At 38.1% G+C, this 15,685-nt stretch overlaps 1 protein-coding gene across 6 annotated transcripts in view; it reads left to right on the top strand.

The window, feature by feature from the left end:
• LOC135485572 (cysteine-rich motor neuron 1 protein-like) overlaps positions 1 to 15,580 on the top strand; it is a 47,403-nt gene extending 31,823 nt beyond the window's left edge. Inside the window, exons 5-15 of one of the 6 annotated variants that reach the window (XM_064767726.1) lie at positions 1,672 to 1,857; positions 3,318 to 3,491; positions 4,659 to 4,775; positions 5,870 to 6,124; positions 6,720 to 6,740; positions 9,010 to 9,258; positions 9,644 to 9,853; positions 10,153 to 10,365; positions 10,765 to 10,962; positions 11,321 to 11,410; positions 11,895 to 15,580. In XM_064767726.1, the coding sequence (XP_064623796.1) occupies positions 1,672 to 1,857; positions 3,318 to 3,491; positions 4,659 to 4,775; positions 5,870 to 6,124; positions 6,720 to 6,740; positions 9,010 to 9,258; positions 9,644 to 9,853; positions 10,153 to 10,365; positions 10,765 to 10,962; positions 11,321 to 11,410; positions 11,895 to 12,394 (2,213 nt within the window). In that variant the 3' untranslated portion in view covers positions 12,395 to 15,580. Of the gene's footprint in view, positions 1 to 1,671; positions 1,858 to 1,911; positions 1,939 to 3,317; positions 3,492 to 4,658; positions 4,776 to 5,869; positions 6,125 to 6,719; positions 6,741 to 9,009; positions 9,259 to 9,643; positions 9,854 to 10,152; positions 10,366 to 10,764; positions 10,963 to 11,320; positions 11,411 to 11,894 lie in introns of all 6 variants that reach the window. The other 5 variants (XM_064767732.1, XM_064767729.1, XM_064767727.1 and 2 more) reach the window with 5 other exon arrangements.
• Positions 15,581 to 15,685: the final 105 nt, after the last annotated feature.

Here is a 15,685-nt window from a genome sequence, read left to right as displayed (position 1 = left end):
GGGATTGAGGTGAAAGTTTCATGGTGCAAATATAACACCACTTTTATGACAGGATGATATCAGCCATAGAGACTGTACACTAAGCTCATTTCACCTTTGTGTGTTGCTCTTTTCCCATAGATCAGCTTTCCTATTAAAATATCTCATCCTGAGTATGCTTGTACATCAACAATGCTATCACCTGAAAAAAGGGATGGTTCCGGAAACCTTGTCAATCCTATTGTTTGGCAGCTTTAAAGAAAGATTCCCCGATTTTTTAAACCTCTGGTCAGTTTGAGTACCCCAATATTTTATTAACAGTGCGACAGTTTTTTTCGGGAGAATGATATTATTTCAGGTGTCTTTTCTGAGGTTTTCTTTTATGAATCAAAATAATTGCATTGCTCTTAGCACATATGGATTACATCACTAATCTATACTTGCTTTGAGCCATAGGAATATCTTGACTTAAAAGCTGAATGCAATTGCATCATAAGGTCTCCTTATATCAACAACAAAATGGCTGACAAGTCTTGGTATATAGTATCTCCTTGGCCACGACTGAGGACCATACCCAAGTCACAAGATCATCTTCCATTACAGAGAACCGATATATAAGCTTACAAGAACCTATACCCGCTATTTTACCAGTTCCAGGGTCTTTTCCAATATTCTTAATTCTGATGTTGCTGTGCTGCTCAAATGAGCCATGTTATCTGAGTTAAAAGCAGTATCATATTTCCTGTGATTTTGGATTGAGCGCCTTGCGTATGATGTTGCTTTTTCTCCCTGTGAAGGCAGCAGGTCTCAAATGGCATCTAGGCACTTGGAAATTCTCCTCTGGGAGTTTGGTGTGACTTCTAATGGTGTTGTGTTTGTTATCAAACATGGGTTTCACAAGATACCTGCATTTAGCTTCCAGCTAATATGCTCTTGAATTCTTCTTTGTCAATAGTGTAACAGGTAAAGTCTAAAAAGTCCATCTTCTGGATTTGAACAGGGATGGTTGCTTGTTTTCAGCAAAATAAGTAAAACAGAATATAAGAAAACAAAGCTACACAGAAAGAAAGGTTTTTGAGCCTTTTGAAAACGTTTTAGGGTTTTTCAGACAACACCATTTGGTTACTTTGTTTTATGACAGCATTGGGCAGTCTCTTCAGTCTCACATAATTAAATGAGATGCCACTAAGTTCTGAAGAGACTTTCCACAATGCTTTCAACAGACTTAATCTTACATAAGCCCACTAGAGAATGTCTCTTTGTTGCAGAATGTCTCATTTTCATACCTTTTACTAGGTTCCTTTCTCTTTTGTTGTGGAATACTCAATATCTTTCTTAACTCTTTGCTGTGAAATACCTAAGTTGCTTAACCGACTTGTTGTGGATGCTGAAGTTACTTTATCCTTTTGTTGTGGAAAGCCTAAGTCTATTCTAGAATGAAAGTTTGATGTCAAACTTCCACATTCTTTTCGCTTTCCCCAAGTTTCATATTTCTGTTTTGTGAAATGCTTATAGTTACTCTGTAAATTGAATGCAGTTGGTGTGACTTCCAATGTCGCTTTCATGGAGAGTTACACATCAGCTCCATGCTAAAGATTGCTGCAGCACCCCATTGTACAGTGTGTGTCATTTCAAAGATGTTTTTGTTCATCGTTGTGTCTTGTTTTATGTGATTCACACTTACCATTTCAGGTTCGATGAAAATGTGTGATTACCTTGGGATAAAGCTCTTGGATGGTGAATCTATCACGGTTGACAAATGTACCAAGTGCCGTTGTGAAAATGGCTTATCAATGTGTCAGACTGAAACCTGCAACGACATTCCATTGTGTGGTTGGCTTGAGACTCCAGCTGGAGAATGTTGCCCGGTGTGTCAAGGTATGTCATTTGTTGCGTCCGCTAACATTCTCAAAGTTTCTGCTTTTGTTCCAGCCTCATGGCAAGCTCCTTTTCTTCCCAGTGAGTACTTATACCAACCTGGTTTCTTCTTTTGATGGTCACATATGGTACTGTCCATGATCCTTTTTTGGAAATCTCTAATACTAGCATCCCTGGTAAAGTGCTTTGATTTTAGGAATATACCGAACTGGAGGTATTGGCTGTTTCATCAACCAACATGAATGTGGAGCTGAGGCAGCAGCCAACCAATACCGACAATGAGGTATCAATCTGTATTCTAAAACACCTCAACTCAACAAATTTTAGGAATAACCCGCCAAGAACTTTTTTGGTGAACCATGTGCATATGTGACCATCATGGCTGATCTCTCTGGGTACCATGCAGTACTGTTTTAACAGTTGTTTGAAGTAACATTGTTAAGTGGATCATGTTTGAGTATGTTTTCAATATCACTGGTTGTCTTCGTTTTTCATTGAATCGGTATAAGGATTTTAGAATAACATTGTGAGATTTTTTTACTGAGGCTGGCAACATACCCATCATGATGGCAAGTTGAGATGTGTCTAATCATGAGGGCAGGTTCACATGACATCTTCAACTTAGATTGGCAGCTATGAACCCGAAAGTATGATATAAAAAGATACGGGAATCTCAACAAAAAATTTGTTTATGACTAGTTGTTACTTCCTGTAGTGGGCCTTCTACTCTCCTTCTTCAAGTCCTCAAAATACTCCTCCTTCTGCTAAGATTTTCTCATTGAATCTTCCTCTACTTCCTTGAAAAAAAACTAACTAATGTCTGTTGTAAATTTATACCCATTTCACTTCCTTGCCGATGTTCAAATTGGCATTGGCAAGAAAGTAAAAGGGTAAGGTAAATTGCTGCAATTAACTATAATTGTACCACTTTACCTATGATTTCATTGTCATCTTCATCATTATTGGATGTACAGGTATTTGTTGACTGAAGTTGTGACCTGGGCACTTGATATCATGTTCTATTGTCACTCCATGTGTTGATGTTGATTTTATTAAATGGGTTGTAATTGTCTGTGTATTTATTGTGGCAGTTTTTATGATATATTTTCATGCATTTGCAACTGTGTTCCTGTAGTACAGGATGATGCCCCCAAAAAGTTTATAGAATTTGTATGAATTTATTTAGATATTCAAGTGGGAGGCTAACGAAGATTAAACTTTTCGATGAATTGTCCACTATCTATTTCTATATGTACGCAAAGATAGATTAGGTTTATCCTTGATATAGTGGTTTCAAAAGTCACAAAATGGGTGAAAAATTCCTAATCTGTGGAGTAAATATTTGAACCCAATAATCTTCTAGAGGATTTGTCATTCAATTCAAATGCATGAAGCTCTATGTGTGACTTAGCAGTGTGCTTCAAGTTAAATGTCATATGTTGGTCTGCTTCACGTTACAGGTTGCTTAGCATCTAGCGGCAAAGCGTACAAAAATGGCGAGCAGTGGAATGAAGGAAACGACTGTGTACATTGTCATTGTGTTGACGGAGAGGTTTATTGCCAAGCAGAGATGTGCGCAGTTCATTGCTCGAAACCGAGGAAAATTCCTGGTCAATGTTGTCAAGTTTGTGATGGTATGCATATGTTGTAAGTAGGCATGGCGGATTATGAGAAGACCAATTAGTTACATTGACTGAAGCATATCAAATAAGAATGATGACATCAATTAGAAAAAACCTTTTTAAGTCAGATGTTGGAAAAAGAAAAAGCTTTTTCGATGTTGGTAAAAATATTAAGCTTTTCCAACTGAATTATCATAACAACAGGAGGAAAGTTTGTCCAACCAAATGATAAGAAAGATTTTAACTGGATGAAGCTTTTCCGACCAAATGGTGACAAAGACAGAATGCTTTTCCAACCAGTTGGTGAAAACAAAGGAAATCTTTTCCAACCCAATGGTGACAAAATGAGAAAGCTTTGTTATGCTAAAGAGTCACGTAGCTGGTTTGTTTTTCATCACTTATCCGACATCGTGATACTTCCGACACATATTGTTGCTTTTGTGATTTTGTTGTCATTTAGTCATAATTACATTTGGTCCTTTTATCCATTCATGTCACGACACCAACTTATTGCAAAGGGGGTTACCATCGTGACTGCCGTCGGTGCTGACATGCTAGACTTTGTCTCATCAGGTGGGTGGGCGGGGTGGGTGTTGACACATGTTCTCCCATATCATTTTCCTGATGAAAAAGTTTCCTGCTAATCGCGCTGTCTCCATTTCTTCTATGACGCTGTCAACACTTTGAGTTTACATTACTTAGATTTCCCTTGAGGGTGTGCTAAAGCTTAGGTTATGTAGGTGCTGCATCTTCCTTAACTCTTTGATCTTCCACACCCACTTGCCAGCTTGATATAATGAACGGTTAAAGGAGTGAAGTTGACAGAGAAATAGGGCAGTCACCCAAGATTTTCAAGCCCTTTAAAAAAAGTTACAAAGAGGTGACTTACGTGCACTTGGAAGAGTAAACAAAGATCAAATAAAGGAGGAGAGGGAGAAGTTACCTCAGGACTTGCTATGAGTTCCAGTTTGGAAGAAACTATTGCTTTTTACCAGCAATTCCGAACTTACTGGCTCTTCCATCAATCTTGCTAAACCCTGCTCCAAAACACACAATGCCACACAGTTATGCACCGTAAGTCAAAATCTTAGATTGGCAGGTTTTGCAATAAAATTTAAAATGAAAGTCTATTACAGAACAGATAGAGGCAACTACAACATTTTTGCTTGCTTTCTCTAGACCCCGAGGTAGTAACTGTAGCTCCGAACTGTCCCCGAATGGACAACTGTACGAGGCTGTGTGCTGCAGGATGGGACAAGGATGACCGAGGATGCTACATATGTAGCTGCAGGCCACGTATGTACAATTCTATACTATGTTGACCTTGTTTTGCCTCTTTTTTGACACTCACCATTTTGTCCCGAGTACGTTTCCTATATTTGCCTTTTGCAAAAATAGTGGTGGGTGGCCTCATTTATAGGTCTGAATGTGTCGAACTCTTAATGAGAACATTGTGGGTTCGCATAACCAACACTGACCCATGGCTTGCGATCTTGGGCCATTTACTTTACTTCAAATGCTTTGTCCTTCAAATGTGACGTGAAGCTGAGATTTAGAAGAAACACCAAAACTAGTTTTAAAAAAAGGCAAGATGGGAAAAGTGATTATCGAGGACTCACCAGTGTTGTCAATATTTGTACACGTTAGAAATATTCCAGTAATGTAGCCAACACGCATCTTCGTCACATTGTTGTTTATTCTAGGGGTTGGTAGGTTTTAGGTGACCTCCATCCTTTAGTTGACTAATTAAATGATGAAGTAGACACGATAAATATCCTTGTGAACATTCCCTCACATGATCTCTTTGTAAGTGACCTAAATTGAATGTGATGTTAGTTAATTTATGTATTTCAATTTTTTTCTGAGCACTTTTAATTGTTATTGAAAATTCATTACTGTTTCAATCTTATTTCTAAGAAAGAAGAAAAGAACATGTTATTGATGTATTGTTTGTGAAAGTCAACTACCTTTGTTTGTATATTTGAACTGTTTGTCTATTGTTGAGGTATTTTTGTGTCTGTTGAACTTTGTATAGAGGCCTATAGAAAAATTACTGTATCACAGTACTTCTTTCATTCTGAAAATTTTGCAAACTATTTCAATTGACAAAATTGAAATCAGAAAAATTTGCAAATATTTTGAGAGTTGATGTTTGACCTCTCAGCATGAAAAGCCTGTGCTATTGTTTGTTCCTTTACAAGTTCTTTAGAAATTTCCGTTACCATACTGTGTACAAGTTGGTCCCATTTGTGTTTTGAGCGCACTCATCATAAAACGGACAGGCAATTTCTAAAAACTTGTACTGTTGGATACAAACTTTAGAAGTTGCATGATATTTGTTGATTGACTCTCGCCGACAAATCATGCTAACTGACCATGTCCCATTACAGCGCTCTGCGACCTCAAATGTCCATACGGGTTTAGACTAGACCAAGATGGCAACCAAGTGTGCAACTGCGTAGACCCACCCCCGGGCTGCATGACCCTCAAAAGGTGCACAAAATCATGCATATATGGATATAAACGTGGGAAGAATGGGTGCCTAAAATGCCGCTGCAACACTTGTCCGTTTTTCTCCTGCCAAAAGAATTGTACGTTTGGTTATGCGGTAAATAGCGAGGGCTGTCGAATATGTAAATGTCAAGGTAAGACTGGTATTCCATTTCGCACGCTACTCCTTCGAACAAGATCTTAGCATGGAACCCTGATCGCTATATGACAAGGCAGCTGATCCACTCTCGCTTATTTCCTGTTGTAGAATATCGGAAAAGTAGGAGCATCACCCTGTCATATTTCGATGGAATGAGGCTAAATCTGCATTTTCTGCTTGCCTATCTTGTCATCAAGCATGGACTTAATAACCAACTTAGCCATCTTTCCTTCTTTCTCGCTTGTAATAATTAGGAATGCTTAAGGCTTACAACTATTGTCTTTCTAACAAAGTCAATATCCTAGTACCCGAAACAGCAAAGGGGATGTTAATCATACAATGTACATGACACAAAACATGATATCTGTACATCTAATTATTTTCCTTACGTGCATGCAAGAATAAATGAAAGCTTTCATTCTTGGTACTGATGTAAAGGAAATAATTTCATTTGATAAACAGAGATGTCAGATAGAATGTAAACGTATACATCCAGGGATCTAATTGTAACTTCAACCTTTCCGTGGTGTATCAACTTTTGAACCCTGTTGTGCGTGTAGTGTACTGTATTCCATTTGTTTCCCTCTCAGTCAATCCTGCCCCACCTAATGGTAAGGATCCTTTTCTACAATCAGTTGTGAATGATTGTTGCTCGTATGAGTTATAGATCTGAAGGAGTACGCCATTCGTAATTACTGTTGGTTTGTGAAAATAGATATGCAGTTCTACACAATGCGGTAGTACAGTTATGTTTCATATGAAGTTGCTGAAACTTAGTATTCATAGTATTTGTATAACTGTCTACACAGCGGCAATGTTGAAATTTATATTTAGTACGTATTAACGAAATTGGGAAATTTTCAAATTCAATTACAAATCACAAATTTTCAACGAATGGCATAGGCCTTTAACCAGTTATGTTTCATAGGTAGGTTTGATATCTAAATCAAGTGTCAACCTCAAGATAACACCAGATTACTTCAAAATTTGAACTTGAGTTGACCGAGGATGTGTTAATTTTGTCCCAGGTTGAGGACTTCCAATCAGCACACATCGGTTTTCACTTTCAATTTCTTGAAATTTTGTTCCAACTTGTGCCCCTGCTTCTTTCAATGGTGGCTTCGGAGGGGTATTGAGTAATTGGGTGCCAAGACTGATAACTGGGAAAATATGTTAATTTTGTTGTGCAGTACTTGTTTTCTAATGATGTCCTGCTTCCTTTCAACAGTTACTTCAACACTGCAGGCACCTACATTAAAAACTCTCTGGACCTTTTGGTGATCAGCCTGTGCAATGCTCTATGCAACATCACAATTGTGTCCTTTCCTTCCTTGCCATGAAACATTTTATCATATACCTAACTGAATTGATCCAGGAGACAAAATCAAAGAAATCGAAAATTTTACTCCGAAAATTCAAGTTCTTCCAAAATCAAGGGAAGTGAACCTGGGCCAGTCTTTTATGTAAGAGAGTATTCGTTTCCTTCCATACCATCCTAAAAGCTGATTGCAGCTTGTTATGGTCACCAAAATGCCCAGACTAGATACACACATGAGAGTAGAAATATTCATCTAATTGTCCTCTTGTTGGCGGTGTTTGAGAAAGAGGCATCAAATTTTCATGAGATGTGCATTTCCCCTTTAAGACTTGCGGAAGAAAAACAAAGGATTTATTCAATCAATTTTTCATTGAATACGGAGTAAGACATTATCTTAACTACTTATTGTAAGAAGAATAACCAATCAGCTATAAGACTTGCAGATATTTGTATAGGGAAATACAATAGATGTATGAATTTTTCATGAGATGTTTACTATTTTCCGCAATACTTGTAAGAATAATGGACATTTGGCTGATAGAGTTCCCCCCTTGGGCCAGTATAGAAATAATGTGCTAAGTCTAAGTGCCCATCAGAACACCTTTAACCCCTTCACCCCTGAGATCCTTGACTTCTCAACTTGTTTAATGTGCCATTTCCAGGCAAGGAGCCCAAAGAAGGAGGCTGCTTCTGTTCTTCTCTTATTTTAATGACAGTAACTTTGTTTAGACAGGTACCCCTTTTCCCCCCTCATGTAACCCTTGAGAACATGTTTGGAGAAGTTCTTATGATTATGACAACCATTTTAGATGAATTATCAGACTTTTGAAATGACAACCAGTAACTGACAGTCCTTGACATGCATCAGGCATGTTAGTCCGTAATCAACGACATACATCTCTTATGCCTTGGAGCCTAAATCAATATCAAAATGACAAATGTTGCCAATTACATCAAATACGGTACATCAACCTCATTCCTTACATATCCTTATGGCATTCACACAGTCACAATTCAACATCTCATATGATCAGAAACACTGCTTTCGACAAGACATTACATTCAAAGCTTCTGCTTTGAACACCCACACACATTCTGCAGTATTTTCCTTTGCAATTCTGTGCATGTTTGCTGGCTCTTTGCTTGGCTTAATCAGAGGCGCATCCTATGCTGCATGAGGTGGTCATGTGATAATATTTGACTAATCAGATGCCATTATTCTTGTTTCTGTCTATAGTTACTGTCTTGAAAATAGTGCCTCATTAAATTTGTCTTGGCAAGTTAGATTAACCTCCCCATGTATGCAAACATCATTTGTATTTGTTACTTAGTCGATCTTAGGTGGCAGCATCTTCTAGTTCCAGGTTCGCACTTACTTAGTAGTAAAATTGAAATAAAATAACTGAGTGCAGTGAAGTCTTTTCAGAATATGACCAACAATTATGCTCTTGATGACATTGTCTTTAGTTGTCTCCACACAACCCACTACAAACCCGCTACCCAGTTTATGACCATAAGTGTTAAAATATCCTACTCTTACAAGACAGTTGTTCCAATTTCAGAAAGAACAACCACAGTAGCTCCAACAGAAAAAGCCACAACGATTGCCATGATACAGCGTCCCTCAATTTCACCACAAATGTGCTTATCCTCTGAAGGGCGGGTCTTTGATGACGGAGAGTCCTGGTATGATGGATGCCGCCATTGTTATTGCCATAGAGGGCAAGAGATGTGTGCGTTGATCACGTGCCCGGGAGTCAACTGTATCAACCCAATCATTCGAATGGGCGATTGCTGTCCATCTTGCCCAGGTAGGGATTTATGCATAAAAATGATGGCAGACCAATTGCGATTTGCTGTTTTCCCCCGCTGAGCAATCAGACAATCGGAGTACCAAGACCTTAAAATGCCCTTCATTTGTCACACGGGTCACTTGGTCAAGTTGTTTTACATCACCACACACAGGCAAGGACAGCAGAAAGATGGCTTTAAAGTCTTAGAAATCATTCATTCAATCCATGCATCTCAATTCTCAAGTCAGAACATCAACACTGCCATTAATATGGTGGTGCAAGGCAAGGACAATCAAGAAGATTTGAACGAATGATACCTTGCCGTGATGTCTTTGGATTCAATAAATCATCTATTTCACAAATCCTTACAGGTTTATGAAAATATTTTTATGTGCTTTTTCAGGTGACGACCTGTCTGGGCCAGCTGTTGTGCCCTCAAAATGTTTCTCCTACAAGGGAGAATATAAGGCTGAGGGGGAAACCTGGGCAATGGATGAATGTACGGAGTGTATCTGCCACAACAGCAACGTCCTCTGCGAAATGGAACGATGTCTACCTCTACCGTGTAAACAACCGGTAAAACTGCCAGGAATGTGCTGCCCAATTTGCAAAGGTATTTTGAGTAATAGTTCGTGCTGCAAGACAATACCCCTGGCATAAACATGCTAAAATTACTTTGAATTCCACTTGTTTAAGAGACCTTTTAATACCACATCAGCCATTCTGACGCTGACAGGAGGGACTAGAGTTAGCTGATTCTAGTTTGCTGCACCAGAAAATACTGATAATCATGCATTTGCATCAATCAGTATTGCAGTTTCTTTATGAGATATGAGCAGAAGAGCTTATGACGTACAGTCAGCATCCCTTGGGTAAAATGAGGGTAAACTCACATCTTGAATCCAATTTCAGAAAATGAAATCTCAATTGATGTTCCTGAGACGAACCAGTCGTGTTCATCAGTGAATGGTGGATCCTACAGACATGGCGACACGTGGAGGACGAACCCTTGCATGAGTTGTACGTGTCGCCATGGGCAGATCCACTGCTTCTCCCAGACATGCCCCATCCTCAAATGTAACAATACAGTCCTAAGGAAGGGGCAGTGTTGTCCTTATTGCTTCGGTGAGCACATGCAGTATTCTTAGCAAACAGAGTGGCACTGACAAATCTGGATTTATTGGCACTGGAGTTCATTTCCAGTATGCTTCAGGACAGATGACTCTCTCTTGTTGTAATGTCACATCACAAATCGCAGAGTAAGATGATGAGTCAAAGCTGGAGTCGACATCCTAAATATTGAGAATTTTAAGTACTCCTGCTACATCTACTTGAGGTTGGTGTCTCCTGAACAGACACCCCCCTATCTAGGGACTCCCTTTAGATCCTACAATACCAGTTTCATGTAATTCGAACTCTGTAATGAGAATTACTCTTCAAGGATAGGAACTCCCAATGGTGTGGACAGGACCAGGAGCTTTCATGCAGATGACACAATGTCAGAATCATTACTTCTTTTTCCAGATCCAGAACCAGAGGACACTGGGAAGTGTAAATACCATGAAACTCTGTATGATCCCGGGGAACGCTGGTCTCCCACGTTATGTAAGAGGTGCAGGTGCTCGAAGGGCAGGGTCAAGTGCCACGAGAAGGTGTGTGCCAAAATGGACAACTGCGCCCTGTCGCATATACCACCTGGGGAATGCTGCCCTGTGTGTTCAGGTATGTATTCTAGATTCATTCTATGTTCAGCTTTGATATTGGAAAGGTCTAGCAGTTCTGAGATTTTCAGCAATATGATGGCTGTCAAATTATTTTGAACAACTTCTATTGAATCATTGTCAGTTGTCTATGATGAACACAAAGGTAACAGAGAGGTTCCATGAAACTGAAGGATTGAATTTGGTGTCAAAAAAACTTATCTTGTCATGATATAGATAAATTTTCAAGGTCATAACAGTAGGTGTGCCCTGTCCAACAGCTAACCTCGACAAATGAACAGAATGACAAAATGTCACCAATCTAATGGACAGTGCCTTTGGTTACTCACTCTGTTCATTCATCTGTTATTTTATAACAGAATTCAAAGTGAAAAAGGCAAATAAAAGCAAAACTGAAAGCAGAGAACGCAAAACAGCCAATGTTTCACCACATGACAACACCACTGAAGGTAGGAGGGGAAAGTCTTGTTGAGATGTGTTGTCTGCTAAAGTCATGTCTATGCTATTTGAATGTGTTGGTGGTGAAAAGATTTGTCCTGCAGTGTTTTCCTTAATTCAAGGTTTCTTCGGTAGGTATGTGATGGCCCATGGTTGTGATCCGAAATTTAACCTTCAAGTTGTGCGACCTGAGAATTCTCTCTATGGGGTGACATTAACTCGAAGTTGACGTTCGTATCAAGTAACTTTCCTTGAAGACTAACTGGAGACAACCCAAGACACATGTCTCTATATTACCCTCTTTACAATCAGAGACGATAGCTTTGTTGTCTTAGTGGTTTGACTGTCTTCATGACAATCACAGGATTTAGTTGTCTCTACTTTCTTTGGACAATCAGTGATTGATGTCTTTACTACCTTTAGTATTTCTATTGAGAAACTCTCCAGAAAAAGATGTCCATCTCAATTGCTGACATTATTTCCTTCTTATTTCAGATGATAATGGTGGTCAGATCGAAATGACAATCATCGCAATCCTGGTGACAATCATAGCAGTTCTCTCTCTCGTAGTTCTAGCACTTTTTATCGTCTGCATCCGGCGCAGAAATAGACATTCAGTTGACATCGACTCGGTGCCAAAATCCCGGTCACATGATCGTAATCTCAACAATAAACAAAACAAAAATCCCAAACGGGCAAAGCGGGATGAAAAGCCACCACGAAGGAGACCACCGAGCTGTGCGAATGTCGATTTAACAGGTGTGTTGGATTCGTCACAACCGGATATTATATCCGTTAAGGGCATGGATCCGTATAAACTATCATTGGATGATTCAGGGAGGCATCTAGAACGCGGCGGCATTACGACTTTCACTAGCGACAAAGAATACGTTGAAGACAGTAAACGGAGATTACCTGATAAGTATAAACCAAATTCGGAGTGCGCTGCTATAATTCATGTAAAGAAAAGTCCACAGAAGTCATCGGATGTGTAGTCGGGGCTTTGGCACCACCTTGTACATTCTCACAGCTTCAATATCAGTTCTGTGGTGCCAGTTGACATTTCATTGGTTTGGTTATCTGAATGATTAGTTATAAGTTACTGGGTAGATTCTAGATCATGTCTTTAACCAGTGAAAAAAACATTTATTACGGCTTTGATGATACTAAATCTCAAGTTAAAGTTTGAGTGAAATTTATGTTTGAGTAAAACTTATTCCGGATTGTGAATTTAAGTGCAACGTGTTCTTCATTTTGTAAATAGCTCACAAAATAACTAAAGTATTGACGTATCACTGGTGATATATAGACTTTGTAACAACTAATAATATTTTTGTGCGAGGTTTGTAAATTTGTAGATTTCTAAGCGACTTCAGCTGCAATAATGCACGAAAGCAGCCTAAAAAGGTGAAAAAGGACCAAAAACAAGGGATGGGATAGATTTTATTTGTTCTCTTTTCCCACTGGAGTGCTGGCCCTTGATAAGATGGTGCGTCAATTTGATTTGCTCCTATTGAAAAGGAAAAAAAAAAAAGGAAGACGGTTGCTTGGTTTCAATTGTGATAGTTTATTACTGGTGTGACCCTGGGAGTTAAGTTCTCTTTAGGAGTTTAGGAGTTAAGGAGGCAACTATTCAAGAGGCACTGTTTCAGTAAGACACTGTGTGTACTAGTCGAATGATTTGGGAAATATATGGGGCCATTAAAGTGACATGCTCAAGAAATATAATTAGATTTTTCATGAGAAGTGAAACATATATCAATAGCTATTTGTCAAGTTAATGTTTTGAATTCTCTCATAAGTTAAAATGTGAGGAGCAGTGAAGTAGCTACCAGATGCACCCTATTAAATTTCTTTAAACACAAGTTAAAATGTCTTTTTCTCAACATTTCCTGTACCTTGATTATTTTCCGGCCATGCAGATCATATTGTTTTCTCTGCAGAGAGACATTGATTTGCTTCGGTGAGAATAGAAGAAAATTATTGTAAAACCATGGTCACAATTATGTACTGTATCAATAATTTGCTTGCCTGAAAATTAGCCATTTTCAGAGAGAAAAAATGACTTGACATTTCTGTCTTTACTAATTATCTTGACTTTATGCTAATGATGACTGTTAAAATAATATTTGTGTATATTTTGCCCATGACTCCTGCATTCTATATGAAGGTATACATTGTACATATAACTGATATCGTGTTATCATTTTATACCTTTCATGATTTGAAGAAAAACTGCCATGTCGATGTGCGTGTGTGTAGTGTGTTTGTAAAATTTCGTAAAAGTAGCTATGTCGTAATGTATATTATTATATATACATGTACTGTACTTGTGTGAATTGAATATAAAATGTGTGAGATGATGGATTGTGCAGAATGAGTCTTATCCTATGGCTATAATATTTGCTATTATTCAGCATCTTTAAGTGTGATATAATTGCAGGGTTTTGTAAAGATAGAAAAGTGGAAAGCTGTATAATATGGTTGGAGCTTGCTCAGAGTTGATATAGAGTATTCTACGGGATAATTTTTGGGCACTGGTTGAGTTTGAACCAGTTTCTATACTCCAGCTATCCCATCATTGGATATGACACTTTAAAGTCCTACGGTACTCCTTTCATTAAAAATCTTAACTTTAATGGGGACATACTGTATATCAATGTTTACAGATTTAAGGAAGTTTTCCCGAATGATTTGAAAAAAGGCATTGATGGAAAAAGAAAAAGTCGCATTTTTATGGGCATTGAGAAGTGGTTGTGATTTCTTAGGATTGTTCAGGGATGGAGGAACTTGTTGTCATAACTTGAGTCTCACATTTTGGGTGGTTGTAAATGAACGATACAATGGTATTACCTAAAATTGTATAAACACATTGCAGATATTTCAAAATTTAAAAGAATAAAAGAACTCTGGCTGTTGGAGGGGGGGGGTTACACTAATATGACTCTTGTGGGCTACATTCTTCGATGTGAAAGTAATACTTGTATATAAGTGAAGTAACTATCAAGTGGTACTTTGAAATTTGCTCAAAATACTTTTTGTACAAAATTTCTGATATGTGCTTCTTTTCATTGAATGTTTGTGTTGACAAATCGAGTGATTTACTTTGTATCTTTCTTTTGGTTTCAAGTATAATTACGCTGTAAACCCCATTGTGATCATGATTCTGAGGAAAAAGTTTTGATTTCATAAAACTTCTAGTGATGTCTTCAAAAAGGGAGACTATGAGCAGGAGGCTGGTGGAGCTGAGTAAGAGACACAAAATCACCTAGAGGTGTCTTTACCATCAATCTCACCGTATATTGACATTATTCACGCTATTACCTATTTGTGTGAGATATATTTTTCCGATTAAATGTATCCAAGCATTCTAAATTAGTCACTTTGAAATTACCAACTGGACCCCGCTCCAGTTGTACAGAATAGATTCATTGATAATGGGGTTCGCAGTTCCTTTCAGCTTACTGTTCAATTAAGTCTCAATAAACTGTTAACCCTTTATAAATTTTGTTTTACACATTTTCTACTTTGGATCTTTTTACCAGTCAATATCAAGTTTGTACCAGTAATTGTTTGATATAAATACAAGTAACCTTGTTGTCAAATAGACTTCCTTTTATATCTTCAGAGATCTTCATGAAGTTTCATTTACCCAGAATCGTTAGCGTTGTCTTCAGATTCTCCATATGTATCTTCCCTAATGCCTAGACTGTGTTAAAACTTTCACAATACATGTACTTTATGAAATCGTTGGTTTCTTCCAAATTATGGATGTTCCGTCACTGGTATTTCCACCATGTGAAGACAGCATTTCCATATAGTGCACATTGTCAGTATTGCAGAAGGAACTGTGCGTAAATACACCAACATGGATTGGACAAAATTGACCTGACATTGTCGCACTATTTGATGTGGCACAGATATAGGCTCAACTGCCAGCAACAGGGAGTATGGACAGGAGCTATCCTACTTGATTCTGGCAGTTGAGTCAAATAACTTGATCATAGGTGCCTGTTACATGTCCTGATGTGATTACAATCTATTATTCGGATTGGTATGATGTATTATATATGATGTAAAATCTTCCTGAATATAGTTGTCATTTTGTCTGTAATATTCTCATAAATGATATTTATGTTGATTCATACAAGATTAAATCTGATGTGCCTAAATAAAATATGTTTTGCATAAAGGGAGAGTCTTTGTGGTTTATTTGTGAAACTGTATCATCAGTTGTGATGAGGACAAATACCTTAAGACAATGACTCAAGTAGCCTAATAATGTT

This window comes from Lineus longissimus, chromosome 3 (assembly GCF_910592395.1).
Source record: "Lineus longissimus chromosome 3, tnLinLong1.2, whole genome shotgun sequence".
NCBI classification, from domain to species: domain Eukaryota; kingdom Metazoa; phylum Nemertea; class Pilidiophora; order Heteronemertea; family Lineidae; genus Lineus; species Lineus longissimus.
This window is presented reverse-complemented; position numbering and strand designations above follow the sequence as displayed.